This window comes from Marmota monax, unplaced genomic scaffold (assembly GCF_021218885.2).
Source record: "Marmota monax isolate L192 unplaced genomic scaffold, Marmota_monax_Labrador192_F-V1.1 WCK01_AAM20220418_F8-fsc00375, whole genome shotgun sequence".
NCBI classification, from domain to species: Eukaryota; Metazoa; Chordata; class Mammalia; order Rodentia; family Sciuridae; genus Marmota; species Marmota monax.
The window spans coordinates 474,667-499,389 of record NW_026694675.1 but is presented as its reverse complement, the minus strand read 5'-3'; the positions used below and the strand labels follow the sequence as shown (position 1 = coordinate 499,389).

Here is a 24,723-nt window from a genome sequence, read left to right as displayed (position 1 = left end):
AAATGAAATTATGAGGATAACAGGTACATGCAAAGGAGTGAGAAAGGAATGCAAGGAAAGTGAAAAAGAACAGGTGAAAGTAAGGGGCTAGGTAAAAAGTGCTTGAGTGGTAAAAGAAGACAGTAAAAGAGAACTTAAAGGGTAAGAGAGGGTGGCAGCAGAGTAAGGAGTTTAAAGAGAAGAGGGTGTAAGAAAGAGAGAGTAAGAAAAGTGGGGGGTTTGGAGGGTAATCAATGGTGGTGATCATGCGGGTAAGGAAAAGCAAGGCTGGGGAGAAAGAGCAGGGGAATAAGAGGTAGAAGGTGGAAGGGGTAAAAGAATGGAGTCGGGTGAAGATGGGAAAAGAGAAGAGTAAGAAAGAGTAGGGAGATAAGAGCTATAGTTGGATCTAGAGTGCCCCACAAGGGCTCATGTGTTAAAGGTTTGGTCACCAGCCTGTGGTGCTACCGGGTAGTGGAACCTTTAGGAGGTGGGGCCTGGTGGGAGGACCTTAGGTCATTGGAGGTGTGCCCTTGAAGGGGATATTAGAAATCTGCCCACCTTTCCTCTTTCTGCTTCTATGCCACCATGAGATGAACCATGCACTTCTACCATGATGAACTGTACCACCACAGGCCCAAAGCACAGGGCCTAAAGCAAGAGTGCTTTTGGTCCATGGCTATGAACCAAAACCTCTGAAACTATAAGCCAAAATAAATATTTCTTCCTTATAAGTCTATTATTTCAGGCATTTTGTCACAATGATGGAAAGCTGACTAACATGGAGTGAGTGGGGAACATAAGAGTGGAAAGATGCAGGTAAGAGAAGGCTACTGAGAGGAGGAGTAAGAGAGAGGAAGAAAGGGGAAGGAGTGAACAGGCGGTGGACAAGAAGAAATAAGGGGAAAAGAAGGGAATTTTAAGAAAGCCGGGGTAAGAAAAAGGGGTAAGAGAGAAGAAAAAAGTAGGAGAAAGAAACAGAAGTAAGACATGAAAGAAAGTGAAATCACAAGAGGGAAGGGAAACAGAACCTTGTAGTACCCTCTTCATATTTTTGGCCCCAAGTGCCAAGATTTGTGTCTCTGTCCATAGCCTCTGTCCCATCTCTGCAATCTGGACCTAGAGTCTACCTCACCCTCATCCCAAACCATACAGAATCACCACCACTCCACTGCTGGTGGGACTGGGGCTCGGAGGCCCCTGTAAGATCTCTGTGGGGTCTTCCAGTTCAATGTTTCTGCTCCTAGGTGAGAAGGCCTGAGTGGTGATCCTTTCCTCCTCCTCCCAGTAACAGGAGATGGTAATTGGGCACTCCCCTTGTCTGCTCCTAGAAGGAGGGAGAGAATGAGGGAGGGGAAACAGAGGAGGGGAGAGGGGTGGCCTGAGAGGAGTGTGGCCTTTCTCCTTAATTAGACGACCCCCCCTCAGTCCCTACACCCCCAACCAGAGTCACCATGGCAACAAGTGGGTGAGCAGATTGCCTGGGGAGGACACCAGGCCTGTGGGTGGTGAGGCAGGAACAGACAAGGAGCTAATGAGGGGAATGAGGAAGAAGAGCCACACAGGGCTCAGGGGTAATCCAATTCCTTGGCCACACAGTCAGCCAGCTGAACCACTGTTGGCCCACGTGTCAGTGGTGGCCTGGATCCTTCACAAGTGAAAAGTCTGGTTCTCAGGCTACCACCTAGGCCACAAACCTGGCTTAGACTCTGCAGTTTCATTCCTGAGGCAACTCTTGGTAGTTTTCCCTACCTCATCAGTGTGAGACCTGAGCCAGGGGGGCTGAGTTGCATGGGTATTCTTAGGAGGTCTGAGCACTCATATATGAGGATAGAGAAGGGCCAGGAGGGCCAGGCTGAGGAGAACTGTGGGGTTTGCTGGAGGTGGGATGAGCAGGGGAAAAGAAGAAATGTCTCAGAACCAGATGAAAGTCAATTAGGAGAACTGTGGAGATCTTTTGCTCTCTAGTTTCTCAACTTTGCCTGCATATTAGAACCACTTTGAGATCTTTTTAAAAAAGATTCCTACCTGGCCCATATCAAACCCCAGACCTACAAGTAAGAATCCTTGTTGGTGAGGCCAACATATCTGTAGTTTTACAAAACATCTCAGGCAATTTTAATATGCAGGCAAGCTTAAAAGAACTAACAGTTTAGTCTCACTTTATCATTTCATAGATGGGAAAACTGAGGTCCAGAAGTGAGGTAAGGACTTGTCTTCAGCCATATCAAATAGTGGTAGAGGGAAGAATTCAAAGGCTGATTTCCAGGGTTTTTCCTACTGCATAATCAATCCTACCAGTGACTGAATTATAAACTAAGGGGAGCAGGACATACGTAGGGGAGGAGGGCTGAGGAGAACCAGGTCTGTCCTTTAAACTCCAACCTGTCAGAAAAGGCTTCTCCATCACATCCCATCATCTGAGCTGAACCATCCTAGACCCTTGAGGTAGCAGCAGGGGATGGGTGGGGCAGGAAGCCTTGACTTGGCAGTGCCCTCCTTTCCCCACCTCAATCGGGCCACTGCTGGGCTCAATCAAGTTCAGGCTGCTACAGCCCAGTTGCTATGGGAACTGGGAGGGGAAGGAAGCAGTGAGTAACTAGAGGGAACACCAATTAACCCAAAAAGGAAGCTGAGAAGGCTGTCCCAGCCCTCCTCCCAACTGGGTGGAGATGCCACTCCTGAAATGGGAGGGGTATGATAAAGGGGATCCCCACCCCCCTGGGCTCTGCAGTTGCCAGCTTACGGAGGACTGGGAGGACCTGGATGGTTTGCAACCCTGTCTGGAGCATTCTAAGCCCTACAATCCTCTGGGAAAAAATGCCTGGCTTCTCTAGAGTGCTGCATGAATGCAGACTCCCACACCTCAAAGCAGGGACTTAGGGGCAGAAGGCTTAGAAAGAGAAGGTCATCCTAAACTCCTTGGATTGAGGGCTAGAAAACCCTCCAGGGAGGAGAATCTCAGTTCTTGCCAACCAGGAAGTAAGCAGTTGCCTTAGTGAATTCTAACTTGCTTCCCTCCTTAGGGCCTGTTTCCTCATCTAAATCCTCCCTATAGACCTTCTCTTCATGGCTGCTTATCTTGTTAATGTACCCCCTGGGACCCTTAGCCAGGAGCTACAGCTGCAGAACTTGTGGAAGCAAAGCAATAATGTGGGCTGGGCTTAGAATGAAAACTACTGCCTGCGAACACTGCAGTATATAAGTAACCACCCCACCCCAGATTTTACTCATGGGGAAACTGAAGCCCAGAAAAGGGGATTGCCTTCACCAAGTAAGAGACATGTAAGAAATCAACTACAAGCCAAGGAAGCACTCTTACTGTTAACCCAATGCATCCTTGCACTACATCCACTGGCACACCTACAACTCTGTAAGGGACTCGGTTGGGCAAAGTCAAAAAGAGCCAAGTGTTCCTATTCTCGACTCTAGGCATTCAAAGAGTTGGGGCAGAGTAGGGTGAGGTCAAGGTCAGTCTCCCCAACCAGAGGAAGGAGATCATAGCTGTAACTCTGTGGACAGCAGTAGTTCATTGGGATTGGCAGATTCAGAATGAGATTAGAGGCATTATAGGGCAAATCTGGGTAGATGATAGGGCTTTACCTAAATGCTATAAAAAAATAAGCAACAGCTATCCTGCTTCTCAGAATGAGCAGTCATGAATCAAAGTGGCCTCGCCTAAAGGAATAGTATGGGAGATGGCTGGAGAGGTGGGTGAAAACCTAAAGTCAACCCAGTTTCAGGGGGACCTTTGTACCTTCAAGTCTCTTAGGCCATCTGCTCCAAGGCAGGGGCTAGGTGGGCCCAGCCTGGTTATGGGTGGCCTAGAGAAGTAGTGTCCCTAATACAGTGGCAGTTCTGAAGGGACCTAGATGACTCATGTCAATCAGGTGAGCAGAAGAGGCAGGTTCATGACCATACCAGAATGGAAACCAGAATGGAAATGACTGTGAGAGTCATTGCTCCACTGCCCTACCTTCTGCTGGAATTTTCACTCTGACATCCCTGCCAAGTTCTGATTGTAAACTTTGTCTCAGGAAGCTCATTGTTTCCTAGGTTTGCCCCTATTTTTAGATAACTCCAGCAGTTAAAGAAGTTGGCCTTCTTTGGAGCTGAGATAATGCCTCCCTATTGCTTCCCTCATGTCTTTTACTAGCTCTTCTAGGGCCATACAGAACAGTCAGTTTGGACAGTTTCTGTCCCCCATGCCAGCCTCACAATTATTTGTAGACTACCTTGAATCTGGTCTTCTCATTCATTTGCTAATGCAATGAACACATTCCCAATACCTTTTGAGTGCCTGCCCTGTGCTGGTAGCGACAGATAATAGTAATAAGACAAGAATGTTGTCCTTAAGGAGCAGGGGAGACAACCACATGAATCTATCAGTATGAACCGCTGTGATCAGTAGTATGTACTTGGTACAGGAGTAGCATAAACTGAGAAGTGATCAACCAGGTTTTGAATACTGAAGGACAGGGAAACGTGTGGGAGAAGCTTGAGTTTGAACTTGGGGGAAAAAGGCATTGAAGTTCAGTAGGTGAGAGGATAAGTATATTTCAAGCAAAGGAATTAGCAAATGTAAAGGCGGGGAGGTGTGAAATAGTTCTGGCTTCAGACTCTATAGGTAGTTCAGCATAGTTTAAAGGTGCAAATGGGGAATATGAAGCTGCACAGAAAAGCCATGGCCATATTAATATGCTTTGGATGCTGAGGAGGAATTGGGCCCCATTCTATAGGCAATGGAGAGCCTTTAAATAATTGCATAAAGATTATTTATCACTTCTGTGACTAACTTTTCTAACTTCTGTCTGAAAGTGTGGAGGATGGAGTGTAGACATCAAGGCTGGAGGTAGGGAGGCCATTTAGGGAGACTATTGCAATAATCTGGAAGTTGATGAGGATCTAAGGCAGTAGCAGAATTTAAAAATGGGGAGGAAGGGGTGGATATGGGAAAAATATTATAGAGGTGAAATTAACAGGATTACTTAAAGATATGGACAATGATGGAGAAGGAAGGGTCTGAAATAACTATCAGGCTCCTAGCTTGGGTGACTGGATGAACAGTAGTTTCACTTATTGAGGAAGGAAAAATAGAAGGAAAAGTAGGTTTAAAAGTGGAGAAAAGTAGTTTTTGGTCATGTTGACTCTTATACATAGGTCAGCTATGTGTAAATGTCTAGGAGGCACTTAGACATAAAAATAATCTGAACACAGACTTAGGGTCTGGATAAAGGCTTGGGAGTCATCAGGAGTCAAGGAGTTAATCTTGGGAACACAGTAGAACTATACTTTGCCACGTTTTGAAGTTAGGCATGGCCATATAATTTTCACAGGCTAATGAAGTGTGAACTGAAGTGACATGGATCACTAGTGGAGAGAAGCTGTAAGAGCTGGTATATGATTTGCCACATTCTCTTCCCTCTTCTTCTTACTATAGAAGCAAAGTTGAGATGGACCCTCTACTACCTTGAGTATTTTGGTGATTATTGTAAATAGATGCTTCCTGCTGACCTATTTTGGACATGTATCATGAGCAAGAAATAACCACTTGTGTTAAGTTTCGGATCTTTGGTGTTTACTTGTTACCACAGCATAACCCAGCTCACCCTAACTGATCTATACAGCAATAGTAGAAGCCAAGGGAATGGATGTTATTGCCTAGGGAGATTGGGAAAAGAGAGGGATCAACAGTGGATTTCTGGAAAACACTAACATTTTCATAGTTGGAGATAGACAGCATGCCTTTATTTTATTTGTTTATTTTTTATGTGGTACTAAGAATCGAACCCAGTGCCTCACATGTGCTAGGCAAGTGCTCCTTCATTGAGCTACAGCCCCAGACCAAAACACTAACATTCAAAGGGCAGGTGGAGGAAGGAAATCATATGAAAATGGAGGAGTGCCTTAAGAGACTGGAGAAGAAACAGAAGACAGTGGTATTCTGTAAATTAAGGGAGAAGAGAACTTCAAAGAATAGGGAATACCCAGCAGATAAGGTTTTACATATATAATTCCACCAAGCAGTGTGTTCTTTTTTTTTTAAATACTTTTACTTTTTACTTATTTATATGTGGTGCTTAGGATAGAACCCAGGGCCTCACACATACTAGGCAAGTGCTACCTCTGAGCCACAACCCCAGCCCCAAGCAGTGTGTTCTGAAGAGGAGGTCTCATTATGGTCAGAACAATTTCAGTGCAGCAGTAGGGGAAGAAAACAGACTGTAGTAAATTGAAAAGGGAACAGGAGGTGAGAAAAATGGAGATCTTGATTACTCTTCCAAGAAGGCAAACATTCCCAGGTTGTTTTAACTATTTCAAGGGATATAATTTCCAGTCCTATCTTCTATTTGATTGTACACCTTCAGAAAAGTCCCTGTTTTTCTGTGTCCTTTGCAAATGAACACAATCTCTGGATAGGGCTTATCAACACAAAGTAGAAGCATCAGCCCTCCTGTCCTAGAAACAGTTTCTGTTAACGCAGCTTACAATCACATTTACTCTCGGGGGAATATATCAGACTCCGCCAATAACTTATTGGAGATGGAGAAGGGGAAGCCTTCCTGGAGTGTGGGACCAAAGAAATGGCCTACTTCAAAGTCCAAGAATGGAGTCCAATTCTTCTGGTGAGATGTCTGCATAATTAAACACCCACGAGACTTTAGGCTCCCCTAAGACAGGGACTCTATCTTACTTATAAGTGAACTGCTCTCAATATCTCAACAGGGAGTTGAGAATCTAAGTAAGTGGAGGATATATACACATGCAAGTGTTTGCCAAGTACTAGAAAGCCAGGATTCCAGTAACTATCCCAGATTGGAGGAAGGTGGAGAGATGAGAAAAAAATGAAAATAATGGATTATGGATGTGATTTCATGGAATTTTATAGCTAATGAAGTAACTGGGAATATGTTAGCAAAAAAGCCATAGAAAAAAAGGAAAAAAGAGAGGCACTTATTAACTCCAAGAAAACAAGTTGACCAAGGAAGGAAATGTAATCGCCATATTCTACACGACTCAGATGTGAACAATATTATCCTAATAACATAAAGATGAATACTGTTAAAATCAGAAGCTGTGATATGCCAATATTGGGTGTATGATGTGAGGGGAAGCACGTGTTCATGCATGGTGTTGCTGGTAGTAAGAGAGCTAAATCCTCCTCTAATCAGTCAATAGTCATCTAAAACAGAAAAAGTAAGAAATAGGATATTGACATGCCATTTAGAAATGTGCAGGTACATATCAAATAAAAAACAGCTATGAGAATTGGAAGTATTTAATGCTGAAGAGTGAGATTCAGGGTGAAACAGACTACTGTTTCAATGATAATGCATATATATATATATATATATATATATATATATATATGTATGTATATGTTATATATATTAAAACGTGTAATTTAAAAGACATATATATAAGGATATATATATGATGTACATATGAATATATATATACACAGAGATTTTTTAAACAGAAAAATAAAAAATAGTAATATTTGATAACATTTAGAAATGTTGAGGTAAACATCAGAAGAAACACAACAGTTTCTATGGTTTAACTGAACAGTAAGGCTTAGGGGTGTATGTGCACATGTTCATGTATATATGTAGCTTCTACATGACTTTGAAAATTATGAACATATAGTACTTTTATAAAATGAAAATTAAATAAAAACAAACTGATGGGCTGCCATGAACCTCAAAAACACAAAGCAAATCCCCAAGACTTGACCATCCTCATCAACATAGCTCACACTACTCTGCCCTGCTCTGGATCATCTACTCCATCACCACTGTTTGGCCCACGGATTTGGGCTAGGTGAGCCTAATAAGCCAACAGAGATAGTGAGGGACTCCACAGCCAGAAAGGGGAACTGAGAGGAGGGCAGTTTTGGGGGCTTCTGTACGCAACTGTTGTGCAAGTCACCATATGAATGGTGTTAGTGTGACAGTGACAACCATAGCTTCCTTTGGAACTGTACATACTCCCAATCCCAGACCCAGAAAGCCATCTCCAGCCTTCTGCAGTGATCCCTCTGAAGTGGGCTTCCTGCTTTTGCCTCACTTCGTGTCTCAAATGCTATGCTTTGCTAGGTAGATAAGAGGCTGGGGGAGAACAGAGACCTACCTGATCAAAGGTGACATTACAGGTGGACTTGATATCTGGTTGTGAGATGAATCAAGGACTTTGGGATCTGTCTATCTCCCTCTCTGTCTCTTCCCTCTCCCATCTAAGCATATCTTCATGCACTCAACTTGCTAGAAACTCTCCAGTTGCCTTCTAGCTCCTGATCCCCCATCCCCACTCTGACACATCATCTCCTGTTCCAAAATCACTTTTCCCTACTCCTAAGCTGCCCACCTCAATATTGTAAACTTCAGATGGGTATTAAGCAATCATTTGGATTTAACACATCTAATTAAGATAAGAACAACAGCTACCATTTATTAAGTGTCTACTATAAGCCAGGCTCTGTTTTAAGCACCTGACCCTGAAATTTGTTAACTCACTGAATCCCCACAATCACCTCTTGAATTAGAGACAGATTTTTACAGAGGAGGATCAAAGAGTTTAAATAAGTTGCCCAAGGCTCACAGTAATGGTGACTAGCATTTTCTTGAGCACTTCCATCTTGGAGGCAGTGTTCTCTTATAAGATTATCATGATTCATGTCCTTTAATCCTCATAATGACCCTGTTTCTTAGTTTTGAAGGTGGAGAAAGTGAGGTTCCAAGAGAGATTAAGGAATACATTCAAGGGCTCACCAACAACTCTACAGAAAAGACAGATTTCAAACTAGAATATGAAGCCAGGTCTACCTGACCTTTGGTGCCCAAGCTCTTTATACCATACCACCTTTGGGATTGTTCCTCTAACTCACTACAACCGTTGAATCTTATTACTCAAAAAAAAAATTCCTCTTGATGGAATTTCAGGTCAAATTTTGGAGAGATCTCTAGGATGGAGGGGGTGATCTACCAAAATCAATCTATTCAGCCCATTTTCTTTATGTGGGAAGAACATCTGATACTAGGAACTACAAAAAAGTCACTCCCATTCTCCTCTCAAAGCATTTATTTCCCCCTTTCTATAAGCATGTGTGTGTGTGCGTGTGCACACACACACACACACTGCTTTATTTCTTCCACACCCACCAGCATCCTACCCAGAGCCCAAAGGTCTAATCTTTGGCAATGGTGCAGGGGAGGCTGCCCCAGTTGAAAGGTTTTCTTGCTCTAGGGCCTAAGTTCTTCTGTCCCAAGTTCTACCATCTGGGGGGCTTCTGGAATAGCCTTGATCTAGAAGACACCAATGCCAGGCAGGGTCCATTTTTTTGAGAGTTTCAGGGCATCCACAACATAATCCTTCTCCACAGCTTACCCCATGAATGTTCTTTATCAAGAAGCCTTTACTCTAACCAGATGGAGAGAGTCAGAGCCAGGTTCTGATTCTGCTTCTGCCATTAACTAGATGGGCAAACTTGAACAAGTCACAGTAAGGAGGCAGGGACATGGCAACTAATTTGCTATGTGACTGTATGCCAATTACTTTCTCTCCCTGGGCCTCAACTTGGATCTAAGAAGATGTCCCTCAGAAGGCAGTATTTGTGGTGGGAAGGCAGGGTCAAACATCTTTAAACTCAAACAGTACTGCTGTCAAGAAATCCCCCTCCCCTGCAAAAAATTAATTAATTAATTATAAATAAATAAATAAAAAGAAATCCCAGGTGTGCTCTTAGTGGTTATAAAACCTCTAAGTCAACTTACTTGACTTCCCTGATGCACACTTTCCTCATCTGCAAAATGGAGATAACAAAAGAAACTTCCCTAACTTTTTGTAAATTATCTGTGAAGTAACTAGCACAAAGTTTTTACCTGTAGTATAATTATACCAACACAGATTTGGAACTACCATTATCTGCTGGCATTCAAATCCAGGCTCAAACTCTTACTAGATGGAGGACCCAGAGCTAGTCATTTGACTTCTGAGTCTATCTTCTCCACTGCAAAATGGGGACTATATTATGCACTTCACAAGCAGAAGTAATAAGAGAAAGGATACAGAATGTTTGGAATAGCTCTCTTCCTTCTCAGTCTATCTTTTCAGCTCTAAGATGGAAACAGCAAAATTTTTAAATCTGACACAAATGTGATTAGAAAAAGGTTAATATCATTAATACATATAAAAGAGTGCACTCAAGGCAATAAGAAAAAACACAAAACTCGTACTGACAATTCACAAACAGGCAATACAAATGGCCTATAATCAAGAAAAACAAATGTCTCACCAAAGAAATGCAAATGAAAAACTAGCACTGCTATACCATTTTTCAAGTAAATTAATCTCACACTTTTGGTGAGCATATAAACTAGAATAATTTAGTAATTTGAAAAAAATTTTAGTAAGGTATGTCAAAAGCATTAAAAAGGTTAATACTCTTTGATTCTGTAAGTCTAATTTCAAAACTTCATCCTGCAGAATTAATGTTTATGTTCCCATTTATATGCAAAACAAAGAAAAGAAAAAGTCATTTTCTGTGGAGGTGTTTATGTATGTCTAGAGAGAGGGGTGGAAGAATACAGAAAAAATTGTTAACATCCGTGACCTCAGGGCAGTGGACTCAGAGGGAGTGAACAGGAAGATTATTAATGTTTTCTTTATAAACCTCTGTACTGTTAGATTTTATACAATGAGCATGCATTATTTTGTGATTTGAAAACTTGGCAGAGAAATAAGAAAAAAATGATTGATATAGCATTTATTAGTAAAAAATGGATCTAATACGTATTTGTGAACAAAGTTATTCGTGAACAGCTTTACTTATAATAGTAAAAAGTTGGAAATAATATAAAAATCTAATGATAGGAGATCACTTAAATAAATTACATTTATTCATGTGACATAATATTGTACATACATCATGAATGATGTTTATGAATAATTACATGGGAAGATACTCAGTGTACCAGTATGTTAAAATGAGCAGGGTGAAAAAAATACATCAACCATGGAAAAATATATACTCACATCAGGATGGCTATTATTTTAAAAGCCCTGAAAATTATATGTGTTGACAAATATGCGGAGAGACTGGGAAACTTCTGCATTGCTGGTTTGTATGTAGAATGGTGCAGAACATAAAATTTTATTTATTTATTTATTTAATAATACCAAGGATTGAACCCAGGGTTGCTCAACCACTGAGACACAACCCCAATCCTTTTTATTTTATTTTTTTAATTTTTGAGACAGGGTCTTGCTAAGTTGCTTAGGGCCTCTCTAAGTTGCTTAGGCTGGCCTTGAACTTGTGCTTATCCTGCCTCAGCCTCCAGAATTGCTGCATTACAGTCCTGTGCCACTGCGCCCAGCAAATGTAATGTAATTTAAAATGATACCGCTGCCATGGAAAACACAATGAGAGTTCCTTAAACGTTAAGCATGCAATTATCATATGATCCAGAAATTCCATTCCTAAGTATACCCCAAAGAACTGAAAGCATGGATTCATACAGATACTTCTACACTGAAGTTCATGGCAATATTATTCACAGTAGCCAAGTGTTAGAAATAATCCAAAAGTTTGTCAACAAATGAATGGATAAACAAAATGTAGCAGATGCACAAAGTGGAATATTATTCAACCCCATAAAGGAAGGAAGTACTGATACATGCTGTGGCATTGGTGAACCTTGAAAACATGGTAAATGAAATAAGCCAGACCAAATTTTTTTTTAAAAAAGGTAAATAATGTCTGACTCCACTTATATGTGGCACATAAAATAATCAAATTCATAGAGATAGAAAGGAGATTGATGGTTATCAGGAACTAAAGGGAGGAAAGAATGGGAAGTTATTGTTTAATGGGTACAGAGTTTCTGTTTGGGAGGAAAAAAATGTTTCAGAAGTGGCTAGTGGTGATATTGCACAACATTACTAATGTACTGAATGCCACTTACTTGTACATTTAAAATGGTTAAAATGGTAAAAACTATGTTATGTATATTTTAACATAATGAAAAGAGCCTAAGTGCCTCTGGGCCCTTTTTCCTATTATAATTCTCTTTTCTAAAATTTCTCCAAGATCATTTTTTGTAATTGAGAAAAGCTATTTTCAAAAGATTCTCAGTCTATAACTATAAAGCACTAATAAAACACTTTAAAAAATAATTCCTAGTGTATAATAATCCTGAAGGATTAAGTTGGTCAGAAGATTTAGTTGGGTCCAACTCTAAACAGACATGTTTACCTTTCACAGATCAGCCAGGTAGCCATACTATCTGCATAAAGCCAAATAAGACAGGAAATATTGGTAACCCTTACACCACCAAACATCCTTGTCCAGGTAGAACTTGATGGGTTGACAGGAACTTCTTTGAACTCTTGGGTGCAAGAGAAGCCTAGGCATCTAAGGCTGTGGGCATGGGAACTGAGTATCCAAATCCCAGGCCAGGCCTCTGCAGACTATGAGGTGATGAGGTTTCTCTGCATTGTTTTCCCTTCCAGATCTACCAGCACCTACGGGGTGGGGCTCAGGTCTGTACTTGGTTTGCTCAGGGCATCTTCTCCCTTCCTGCTCTGACTAATCCTTATAGCAATTGGGGGCTGAGAACAAAACAGAGATACCTTTTCAAGCAAGAGGAGAACAGCTTTTTACTCCTCCCTTGCAGAGCCTGCAGAAAATGGAGGGAACAAATATTTCCTTCATGCCCATCCTCCTCTTACTGCCCCAAGAGGACACCAGTGATGGTTACTGGGTCTCAAGGACAAAGACTGGAATCCTAAATAAAGAGGATATTAGTGGGTCCTCACTGTGGATCTGAGCCACCCCAGAGGGTCCCTAAGCTTCCAATAGGACTGCTGAGCCTCAGCTCCAGTCCACCCAGCTTCTTATCCCAGCCTACCTATAGGCAGTGAGGCATTGCCTCTAATAGCTGTAGAAAGCTATTAACATCATCTTTATACATCTGTGTTCTAGGGAAAGAACAGTCGGACCTGGGTTTATATCCCAGCTCTTCTACCTTTCAACTACATACCTTGGGGTGGTTGTTTCCCCTTGCTGAGCCTCAGTTCTCTCGTTTGAAAAAAAGGGGATTATAATAGTACTTGCTTGCTAGGATGATTGTCAAGAATAGATGAGTTAACGGGCATATGTAAAGCCCCTAGTATCTCTTAAGTACTCAAAAGCTTGCAGTTTTCTTTTTTCCATTCCCCTTATTATCCCTTTCTTCTTTGGAGCCAGTTGGCCTCATCTTCTGGCCTAGAAACTTGTGGCTCTGGTTCCAACTCCCTTCCCCAGAATCCATTCAAGCAAGAGTTTGGGTCCTGGCAATCTCTGTTACTTCATAAAAACTATTTCCCTTCCCTTGTCATCCCCTCTAAGAACCTACCCAGCTCAAGGTCTCAGAAATTCATGATTTTCTGAAACCTGCATCATGTCCAGGGACAGCATCCCTGGCTGTGGGCCTATGCACCTGTAACCACAGGGATGTGTATATACCTATACCCCCAGAGACTTGTCAGGCCAGCACTGGAAAATGGTGCTTCTGGGGGCTCAGATTTGTCCAGACACCCAGAAGAAGAGGCTTCCTCTGGCTTTCAACTAATACCTGCAGCTAGAATCTGCATGTGGTTGAGAGAGGAACTGGGGAAGGGCAGCTGAGATGTCCAGTCTGCATAGGCACACAGCAGGTAAACAGCCTTAGAAGGTGGGGAGCACAAAAGAACTGCTCAGAGGAAGAAGTTTTTCTAGGTCAAACTTCCCATCCCTGAGTCTGAGGTGTCTGGCCTACATGCCCACCCACATGAAGAAGAGTGGGTTAACCCTCTCCCTAAGTTACTGATGTCTGTGGAGAGGATCCGCACACATCCACATGGCTTGGAAGCACCTCTCATGTTTGTGAAGTGTTCAGAGATCCTTGAACCTCCCTTGATCTAGGCCCCACCCACTGTCTTCCTTTTCTTCACCCCTACCTCCACTATGTTCAGAAGACTCTTCTAGCCAGACCATTATATTGGGTGGGAGGCTGCTGGGCTCCCTTCTTTCCCTTAACTCCCCCCACCCCCACCTTCAGGAGATACCAGTATATCCTTCCTGGAGGTTCCCGTTGCTATGGTGACTATAGTAGTCAGGCACCAGCCTGCGGGAAGGATGGGAAGTAACCATGAAGACTGGGGGATGTGTGTTTGTCTGTGAGTGTGTCTGTGTGTGAATGTATGCACACACACACATGTATACCCTGAATGGGGAGGAGAGAAGGAAGGGATGGAGGAGAAAGAGAGCAGAGAGGGAAAGGAGGAGGGAAGTGCAAGAGGGCAGGAGAAGAGAGGACCAGAAAATGAAAGGGGGCAAGAGGAGAAATGAAGATGAGGGAGGTGAAGTGTGAGTGGAGTGTGAGGGATGTGAAAGGTAAGGGTGCATGGAGGTATTGAGGGCAAGAGGTACAGTGCCAAGGAGGTGAGTTAGGTAAGCCAAAAAAGTGTGTGGGATCTAGAGTAAAGTTTGGGAAGGTTGGAGTGTGATAGAAGGGGCTGACTATTAGAGGGAACAGGGTGGGAAGAGAGGTAAAGGATCAGGGTGGGAGGGCAGAGGTAAGTTTTTTGAATAGTAGAAGAACAAAAACATATAAGTAAGGGTTAGAGAATGAGGTGTGGGTGTGGTTTGGGAAGGGTCTAGGGTACTAATAGAAAATTGGACAGGTTGTAGGTCCTTGGTATATGAATGAGAGCGTTGGGTATAGACTAAAATGTAGGAGGAACATTGGGGTGGGGGTGGGTCAGGATGGGGGTAAGAGGTCTGGAGAAGTGTGTTTCAGCAGGAGGCCACTTTCCAATTCCCAGTCTTAATCCACTATGTCCTTGTCTAGTCTTTAAGAATTGCCTCTTCTCTGTCCCTGTTCCAGGATTCCTGATTCTTATCCCTTCGCAGAACCCCATGCTCACATTCCTTGGTAATGCGATGAACTCCTGTGGATCTGGAGGCCCATCCCCCAGGGCCAGCTTGGTCATTATTCGCAGGAGGCTGTTTACTGATGGCCTCCCCATTCCTCCACCCCCAAACAGGGACCAGGGAATCTTTTCTGGGTCTATGTCCTGATTCAGGTAGGATGTCTATGAGGCAATGCTCCCTGCCTGTCAGCTTGGGTGACAACAGGGATCACTGGCCAAATGGGGATCCCTGCCCTTTGCCCAGTACCCTAAGCTCTCAGCTCTAAGGACCCTTTATATTAAGCATTAGCCCAGGAGTCCTGCTTGGCAGGAAAGCTGTGGCAGGTGGGAGGAGAAAGGAAGGCAGTGAGGCAGAAACAGCTGCCAGCCGGAGTGGAGGAAGAGCAGGGCCCCAGTGGGTATGGGCAGAAGGCAAGGCGGTGGCTCTAGCAGCCCCCCACCCTCTCCCCATGTGTGGGTGTCAGACCCAACCTCCTTTCCCAGCCCTCCCCTTCCAATGCTGCTGTTCAGGAAGCAGGCTCTGCTCATGGGCCTAATCACTGGGCTGAAATAGACCTCAGAGGTCATCTGGCCCAACTCCCCTTGTAATGTGATGCTAGAGTCAGCTCTAAAGCACTTGGACCCAAGGTTCTACTTATATCAGGCCAGATACTTTCTGGGAGCAGTCTGTTTCTTCTTTTTTTTTTTTTAAAGAATTTTTTTTTTTTAATATTTATTTTTTAGTTTTCGGCGGACATAACATCTTTGTATGTGGTGCTGAGGATCGAACCCGGGCCGCACGCATGCCAGGCGAGCGCGCTACCGCTTGAGCCACATCCCCAGCCCCAGTCTGTTTCTTCTTTGGAAGGAAAAAAATCTGTGAAATGAGTGACTGATGTGCCAGGCCTAGATACTGTACAGACTTCTCATTAATCACGACATCACAGAGCTTTCCTGAAGAACTAGCTCCATTTTACAAATGAGAAAAGTGAGGCTGAGAGAGTAGAAGTCCCTAGCTCAAGGTCACACAGGTAATAAAGAAGCTAGGTTCAAACCTAGGACTTTGGTTTTTGATTGTTTGTTTTGGGTTTAATTTTTTTTTTTTGGTACCAGGGACTCTCTAGTCCTTTTTTAAATTTTGAGACAGGATCTTTCTGAGTGGCTTAGGGCCTTGCTAAATTGCTGAGACTGGCTTTGAAGTTGCAATCCTCCTGCCTCAGTCTCCCAAGACACTGGGATTAAAAGCATGCACCACCACACCCAGCAGGACTTTCTAACTATAAAGTCCCTCTGGGACCAGCAGGACATGTGTCTTCTTTTGTACTAGGACAACTTTTATAAGGTGTGAAGTCCAAGATCATTTCTCTTGATTCTCCCCTTTTCCAGGTCAAACTGTTTGTAGAACTCTTTCCAGAACTTGAGTTACAGCCCCTTTCTTAACCTGGTCAAAGTGATATCTGGCACAAAACACACAGTCGGCCAGGTAGATTTGGGCCAATTCAGAATAGAACAGAACTATCACATCCTTCCTGGGCAATAATCTGGATCAATGCAGCCCAATGGGCAATAAGAGAACTGAGACTATCCTTCCCTTTGGCCTGCGGACCTCTTAGATGAAGAGCCATGAGAAAAGAAGCCAGGGGTTTGTGCCCACCTTCACCACTCCCCTGAGTCTTAATGTTCTTAATTGAGATCAGGAAAGAGAGGGGAGAGACAAACAGAACTAGGTGGGGGCTTGGCAGGATTGGGAGGGTGGAGAGGAAGGTGGAGAGATGGGTGGAGACTGAGGTGGTTGTCCAGTAACCTTATGCAGAGTTAAGGGAAGGACAGAGCTTGGGGGGTGCACAGGGAGATAAGGTGGAGTTGGACTTGGCCCCAAGAATTGGGAGAGGCCAGGGTGGGGATGGGCATCAGCCTGCCTGGGTTAACATCGCCCTGCTGTGCAAGAGGAAGTCAGTCGCACATTAAGGAAATGTTGCAGCTAGTACTAAATTGGGAGGTGTCACCGGCAGCAGTGAGCACAGGTATGATTTGTGGGGCTCTGTGGGGCCCAAAACAGGGGCAGACATTGCAGAGGGAAAGAACAGGGTTTCTGGGGGCCATCCAGAAAAAGATAGTACTAAGGTGCTCAGAACAATGGCCTCGAGGACATGGAGTCAATTGGCCTGGGAACTAAGGCTCCAGGGTTGGTTTCCAAAAGTAGAAGAACCACCTTATTCTGGCCTCAGGCTGTAGGCTCTGCACCCAAGAGCAGCTCCCAGGGTGGGGCATCATCTTCCAGGGATCCCACAGGAGGGCTTAGAGCCCAGGAGCAAGCTTGTGATTAGCAAAGAAGGATAGCAATGGAGATGGAGTGAAGGGCTGAGGAGAGATGTAGGAAGGAGAGGAACAGGGCTGTCTTTCCCCTTAGTGCCCACAATACAGCTGGATTTGAGAGCCATATGGGTCCAGGCCTTAGTTGAGGGAAAGAGATTTGGAAGAGGGGTGGGAAAGACAAGAAGAGAGCTGTGGAGCTGGCACTGCCCTTCTGCCGGCACAGCAGGCAGCAAGACAGCAGGAGTTGTTCCTTAGCTTGCAGGAGAGAGACACAAGGAGACAAAGGAGAGGAGGGAGGGCTGTGGGGAACTTGATGGGAGGCAATGACAAAAGCATGGGCTTTACACTTGGAACATATGGGTTGGAGTCCTGGCACTCCTGCCTATTGGCTGACTGACCTTAGGGCAAATGGCTTGATCTCGCTACACCTCAGTTTCCTCATCTGTAAAATGGGGGTAGTGATATTACCAACCTCCCTGGGCAGCTCTGATCTCATAAAATATGTTAAAGAGGTTGAAAACCCTAAGCATTAAATCGATGCCAGATACTAGATTCTTATTAAAAGCTACTTCTTCCCACTTAAATCTCACAAAATACCCAGAATGTGGGCAGGGCAAGGATTATTATTCCTGTTTCACAAATGAGGAAATGAAAGCTTAGAGAAGTGAAGTGACTTGCCCAAGGTCATACTGCTAACAAGTTGTACAGGTAATAAGACCTTCTGAATCAGAGATCAGTTGTCTTCTGCATCAAACTGCTTGATAGAAATAATCAATGCAGGGGATTATTATTTCATGCAGGGTTAGATGGGGCTTGGAGCCAACTCTAAGATGGAGAAAACCTCATGGGAAAGTTGTGCCATGGTTCTCATTCATCCTGCTGATTGAGAGAAGAAAAAGAAAACAGTGGGGCTATGGGATTGGAGGGAGGAACACAAAAGATGGACATCCTTTATTCCGTCTGCTAGTGAACCATGTTCCTCTGTTCCCACTGATTGTGTCTGTGGCAGACATTGAGGATATGTGTCTTTATCTCTATATGACAAAATGTGTCCTTCTTCATGTGACAGTACTTCCGCCTGCGTGTCTCTGACACCATGGGGAGATGCGCGTGTGTGTGACATGGTGTCTGCTTCCATGGCACTGTTCGTGGGTGTGACGACCTCTCCATATCTCTGTGTGTCTTTGCCCAGGGTGGTGTTGGTGGTGGTGTGTGGCCGTGTGTGTGTGTCTGTCTGTCTGTACACCTTTAAGAAGTGGAATATCTCATTTGGTAGTGTGAGTGAGGCAGTGAGTCAGCTGAGGCTGAGGGAGGCGGGAGGAGACTGCTAGGTTACGAGAACAGGAAAAGGGAGAAGGAGAAAGTGAAGTCAGGAACAAGGAGCTACCCCTTTCCTCCCCAACCCTCTTCCCCAAGTTCCTATGGAGCCCACCAAGAGCAAGGAAAACCTTGCAGAAGTCCACAGAAGCCAAGCTGGATGGAAAGGGGGGGGGCACTTTCTGCCCCTCCCCAATGCCTTGGAGGGAGATGAGCTAAGCTAGGAGGCAACTGTCTGCTTCTCTCCAGCTCTCTGCCCCTACCTTCAGAATGTGTGAGGCCACCACCCCACCTGGTCTCCTTGCTGCTTGACCCTTTGACCTTGCTGTTCTCTTTCCTTCAAAAGACAAGCCACCTGGCAAGGTATGGAGAACTGGGCAGTAGCATCAGGTCCCAAATATCTATAGCCCCCACCCACCTACTCTCCAGAACTCCTCTGATGAGGGTCAAGAAGTTTCTCAACACTCAGCTCCTCTCTAGACAGGCCTGTTCTGCAGCTGCCGTACCTCTTGAGACTCTCCTCTCTGGATGCCAGTTCCTAGCAGCCAGAAAACCAGTGTTCCCTCCACTGCCACCCTGGGGCGCTGGGAAGGCACTGGGAGTTCTGTAATGCACCAATCTTCAGTGGCCCTTTCCTCCACAAGCCAGTATCACCTGTTCCCTGCTCATTCCTTTGTCAGGGGAGAGAACCCTGCAGGTTCCCTCCTTGGAAGAAGGCAGGCACCCCTGGGCTCCACCTGCCTAGGCTCTAGCCAGCCACCTCAGGTCACATAAGGTCAACAGGGTGGTGTGTCCTACCATCGGGAGTGCACCTCCTCTCACCCATTGGCAAGAGCCAAGGGTAAAGCATTAGGTTGCCAAATATTCTCCTCCCTCTGTTGGCCTTCCCCCCCCTGCACCAGCCAGTCCCGGGACTTTCAATTTCAGCCCATGCAAGGAGTGTGGCACAGCTGGCTGGGGATGAGGGCTGGGGGAACACAACCTCTCCTTCCACCCCTTTGCCAGCCCAAGACCCCAGGACCCCTCCCTCCTTGGGCCGGGGCGGGGCGCCAGAAAGCCCCTGCCCTAAGATATTGGAACCTGGAATTAATAGAAGTTGCCCAGGTGATTACCTTGCCTGAATCCCCGAGCCCCTTCTCTAGGGAGGGGCCCGGGGTGGCACTTGCAGTGCCGCACTGGGAAGGGTGGAAGTGGTGGGGTGGGTGGAAGGAGACCTTTTTTCTCCCGGTTCTAATGTCACTGCTGCCGCTACCCAGGCAGCCGTTGTGGCCGCGGACGCCAATCCCTACCTTGCAGCCTTTCGTGCAGGACCGGATTGAGTACTCTTCTGCCTGTAAGTATTTATGCAGCACGAGGTCGAACTCGTCATATTTTTCCTGAGCATGTCGGTCCAGTCGCTGGTATGCCTCGATACAGTTGCTACATGCCTCCCAGGCCCCGGAGCCCGGGCTGGCCACCACGGCCAGCAGGTCCCCCAGCAGGGTGTCCAGACTGCAGTCCAGGCTGTCGGGGCGGTCCATGCCCAGCAGCAAGTCCCAGACCGTGTAGGTGTCGCAAAAGGAGAGAGTGAAGTTCCGAAAGTGGCCTTTGAGCAAGTTTTTTTTGGCGGAGGGGAACTCGGCCCGGGCACGGGAAGGGGAGTCAGGGGGCCGCAGAGGGGGGGCCGGGGTAGTCGGTTCGAAAAGTCTCTGCAAAGATTCCAATTTGGTGCAAGCTGCGTCCAGCCCCGTGGGCTCTGGGACGCCGCCGCAGACCTGCCCGGGGCCGGCGGCGGGGGCGGCTTTGGTCAGGTTGCTGTATCGGGGCCCGCAGGTGCCCGGGGGCGCGCTGGGCTCGCCGGGCGACGGCGGCGGCGGCAACGGCAGCACCGCACGAGGAGGCACCGGCTGCAGCTCACGGCCAGCCCCCCAGGGTGGCCGCATGGCGCTGCTTAGCTCCCTGGCCCGGGGCCGGGCCCCCGCGCACAGCCACAGATGGTCAGCGAGCAGCACGGTGAAGAAGAGCAGGGACGCCAGGGACAGTCGCCATCGCTGCGCCCGCTCGGAGTCGGCGCAAGGTTTGTCGCTCGGCCTGGGAGCCCAGCAGCAGCAGCAGCAGCAGATAGTCAGCGCGGCGGCGTCTTTCCCGGGCCACATCCAAGCGCCCCTGAACATATTTCAGGGGGGTCCGGGCTGGAGGGAGTAGACAGGAGCGAGGCCGGACGGCCGTCTCGGGCAGGCGGGCTGCGCTCCGCTCCGCGCTCCTCGGCGCCGTCCAGGCTCTACCTCGGGGGCTGCATGGTGAGGCAGGCCGGCCGGCCCGGGGCCCCACTCAGGCCAGAGTCGCGGGGCGCTCTCGTGCCGTCCCAGCGCCCCTCCCGCGCTCCCTCGCTCGCAGCCTCAGCGCCGCCGCCCGGCCCGCTAGGCGCTGCCCGGCGTCCCGGCGGGGGGCGGTGCGGGGCACTGGGGCGGTGGCGGCTGCGGCGGCGGTGCCGCACTCCTCATAGTGTCGGGCCCCTCAGCTGCCCTCGGCTCCGCGCCACTTCACTCTGCGCCGGCGGCTGCCCGGCTCACACTCTGTTCCGGCCGTCTCGGTTCGGCGCAGCTCTGCGCCCCTCAGCGCCGCCGTGCGGGCCCCACCGCCGCGCTCCGCTCTGCTCCCCTCGCCCCGCGCCGCTCCTCTCCCGCCCGTCCGCCCGCTGCCCGCTCAGCGCCGCTCCCTGCCTCGCTCGCGCCCTCCTAGGCCGACCGACCAGTCCTTCGCCCAGCCCTTCGGGCTTCGCTTGTGCTCCTGCCGTTCGCGGGGCCGGTCCCGGGCCGGCTCCGCTCTGGCTCCGCACCCGCTGCTCCCGGAGTTCCGGCTCGGGCGGTCCACCTGGCTCCTGGCAGCGCCACAGGCGCCGGACGCGGACACGGGGCTTTACTTAGTGCGCTTCTCGCTTCCGCCTCTCATTTGCACCGCTGTGGCGGCCGCCCAGCGGCACGGCCCCGTGGCTCCCGCTGGCCATGCCCCCTCAGTCTGTCGCCATCTTCCGCTGTGCGGAGAACACCTTGAGAGCCCGTGTGCGAGTGTGTTTGGGGGGGAGCGGGGCGGAGAAAGAGGCACTGAGAGGAGGAGGGAGCGGGACTGGGGCCCCGACTGCGCCTGCGCCTCAGGACTCCCCCCCCACCCCACCCCAGCCCCCGCCGGCCGCAGCCTGTGCTGTTTGGGGATGTTTCCAGTCCACCCCCCAACTCCATTCACTTCAGCGCCTCCGTTCATCCGCCCGCTCCCCGCGTGCACACGCCACACGCTGAGTCCCAGGCCCTGGTCCCCCTCCCCCATCAACTAGGGCACCCGCCTTCCTCCCCTGGGCCGCCCCACACTCCCCCGAGGGCTAGGAGACTTCTGAGGGTGATTCTTGGAAGCGGGAGGTATCTCCATAACGTCTTGCTGCCTCCCTGGGTCGCCTCCCCTGTCCCCGTGACTAGGAGACGCTGGAGCCGGCTGCGGATCGGACCAGTCCCGTGTCCCTAACTCCGCTGTCGCCCTTACTGTCCTGCCCGAGGCCAAGGCGGCCCGTGGTGCTGAAGGACAGCTCCCAGTTTAGCTTGAGAAGAGGACTGAGCTTGGAGAGCGTCCGGGTGGGGGCAAGACTGTGGGATAAGAAGGGTAGTAGTGGTGGGGTGTCGTTTTTTGCCCTTAGGAAGATTTCCAGCAGCCTCCCCCCAACCCCCGTCCTAGCTTTCTGGCTCCCCCTACAGGCTGCTGAGAATAGCTGAGCAAGAGTTAGGGAAGCTGTGGCGCCGGGATGGAACCATGTGCTTGGGGCCCTCACAGAGTCACATGGCTTTAGAAACTCGGACGTACAAACGTCCTGCCGCGCCACTAACCTTGTTTGGACTCCTCAAAATCTCAGATTGTTCCCGTGGACTACTTCCTTACCTCACTCCCTCCTACTCCTTGTAACTCTCACATTCTAGTTTTTAACCAACTATTGTCAGCAAGGATTTGCTAACATGAAAAATGACGACAGAGAAAATAGCCTTAATTGAACGCATACTATATGCTAGATACTGCCCTAGGGACTTTACATGCATTGCTCATCTGATCTCTACACCGATCTTATTAGTCTTTTACCTTCATTTGCTTATGAGGGAGCTGAGGTTTATTTAGTATGATTAAATTGCCTATGGTAACCAACCTGTGCAGCCAAGACAGAAGCCCAGATAGCATGATTCTAGAGTTCTCTAACACTCCAGAAAGGCTCTAGAAAGTTGAAGGGATGGAAGACACAGTCCTGTCTTAAAGGGAATTATAGTCTATAATGTATATTTTAAAAACCCAAATATATATATTGGCTAATGGGAGGATTCATGGACCTGAGACTTCAGATCAGATTCTACCACTGAACATGATGTGTGCCCTGAGTGAATCCTTTCCCTTTCAGAGTCTTGGTTTTTCCATGAATAGCAAGAGGAGATGCCAAGGGTTAAATGAGATGAGTGGGGATTGTTAGCACAACTCAGAGGGAGACTGGGCTGGGTGCATGAAAAGTATCTGGAAGAAAAAAGAGTTGGAGCTGGTTCCTAAAGAAGTAATAGAATTTGAATGGGTGGATGGGAAACACATTCCACATAAGAGGAATGCAGGTGAAAAAACTCCAGGGATGGGGAACAGTCTTATATATTTGTGAAGCCATGAGTGTGACAGTTTGATGCACTTGACTTAAAGAGTTGTGAAGAAATAGAGGGAAATGAGACAAGGTACAAACGTATCAGGCATTTATTTGGGAAGGCTATTAATTCATTTTTGTTCAAGCACTATGCCAGGGACATAGGAGTACTGAAGTGGACCAGACATGGCCCTGCCCTTGAGATGCTCACAGTTGAATTCAGGAGGTATGCCTGTTAGAGAAGGAATTGCAAACCAAGACAAAAAGATGATATCGAGGAGAGGTCTCCCTTCCACAGAGGGAGGGACCAAACAACTATACCAGCTTCCTTCAGAGATGATTTTGCACATAGCCACTTGACTTGGGGCATTCATACATTTATGTATTTCTCAAACATCTATTGAAGATCTATTATAGTCCACTTGCTGTAGTAGACATCAGGTATAGACTTAAATAAAATGTGTCTTTGGGCAGAGGGAGATGAATTGAGGTCTTAAGGTGTCAGTGGGAACTGGCTAGCCAGAAAGCAGGGAAAGTGATGTGTGAAGGATATCTCAGGCAAAGGGAAGTCATGTGTAAAGACCCAGAAGGAAAGCCAGGGAAGGCATGTTCAGAAACTTGCAAAGTGGTTCATTGTGACTAGGTGTGAAGTGGGAGCACTGCCAAGAAGGAGGATGAGGATTTGGCAAGAGCCAAATCATGCAGGGGCCTGGATGCCATGCTAAGTAGTTTGGAATTTGTCCCTAAGGGGTACTAAGAGCTGTGGAAAAGGTTGAAAGGTTTTCAGGAGGAGGTGACATGATCAGACTGGTGTTTTTGGAAGATTGATTTGTCTGCAGCGTGGAGGGACTGGGTTGGAGGGGGTGAGACTGGAGGCAGGGAGACTGGTTAGGAGACTAGTTAGTGGTCCAGGTGAGAGGCATTGAGCACTGAACAAAGGCATGAGCAGTGGGTGTGGAAAAAAGAAATGCACATGGGTGGGGAAATGAAAGATGCATAATTGAAAGGATCTAGGACTGGCCTAGATGTAAGAAATAGAGACAGGTTTGAAGAAAGAGGGTGAAACCAAAGGGTACCAATTAGTGAAACTGGCATGACTACTCCTGCCCAGCTAGGAATTGTCTTTTCTGAGCCATTCTTTGTTTAGTCCTTGGAGGGTTCAGTATTCTGTTTAACAAAGAAGGCTAATGGCTTACAGATACCTAGTTTAGAGCTGATTGGCAGGGCCACAGTGATTGACACCCTTGAGTGCCAATGAAAGAACAGCCTGCCAGGCGTAGGCTATCAGCTCTGAGCACCTCTGGAGCTTTCTGTGAGAAGTCACTCAGGCAAGACTCCCCTCCCTCTCCCCCAGCACACACAGGGCGAAAAGTGTCTCACAAAGGTCCATTTATCACAGGAGCACAATATAACAATAACTTACCCACACAGTATCCGCTGCACACAAAGGAGAAGTGGTAGCACACCAGCAATCAGAGGAGACTCTCATTCTCTCACTCTAGATGACATAAGAAATGGGGCTTGGGCAGCAAAAGCATAGGCATCTA

General features: G+C 47.2%; 1 protein-coding gene across 1 annotated transcript in view; it reads right to left on the bottom strand.

Annotated features, from left to right (window-relative positions):
- Window positions 1-21,577, bottom strand: part of Nalf2 (NALCN channel auxiliary factor 2) — a 28,213-nt gene extending 6,636 nt beyond the window's left edge. Inside the window, exon 1 of the mRNA XM_046423323.1 lies at window positions 19,833-21,577. Within this exon, the coding sequence (XP_046279279.1) occupies window positions 19,833-20,696 (864 nt within the window). The 5' untranslated portion in view covers window positions 20,697-21,577. The remainder of the gene's footprint in view (window positions 1-19,832) is intronic.
- Window positions 21,578-24,723: the final 3,146 nt, after the last annotated feature.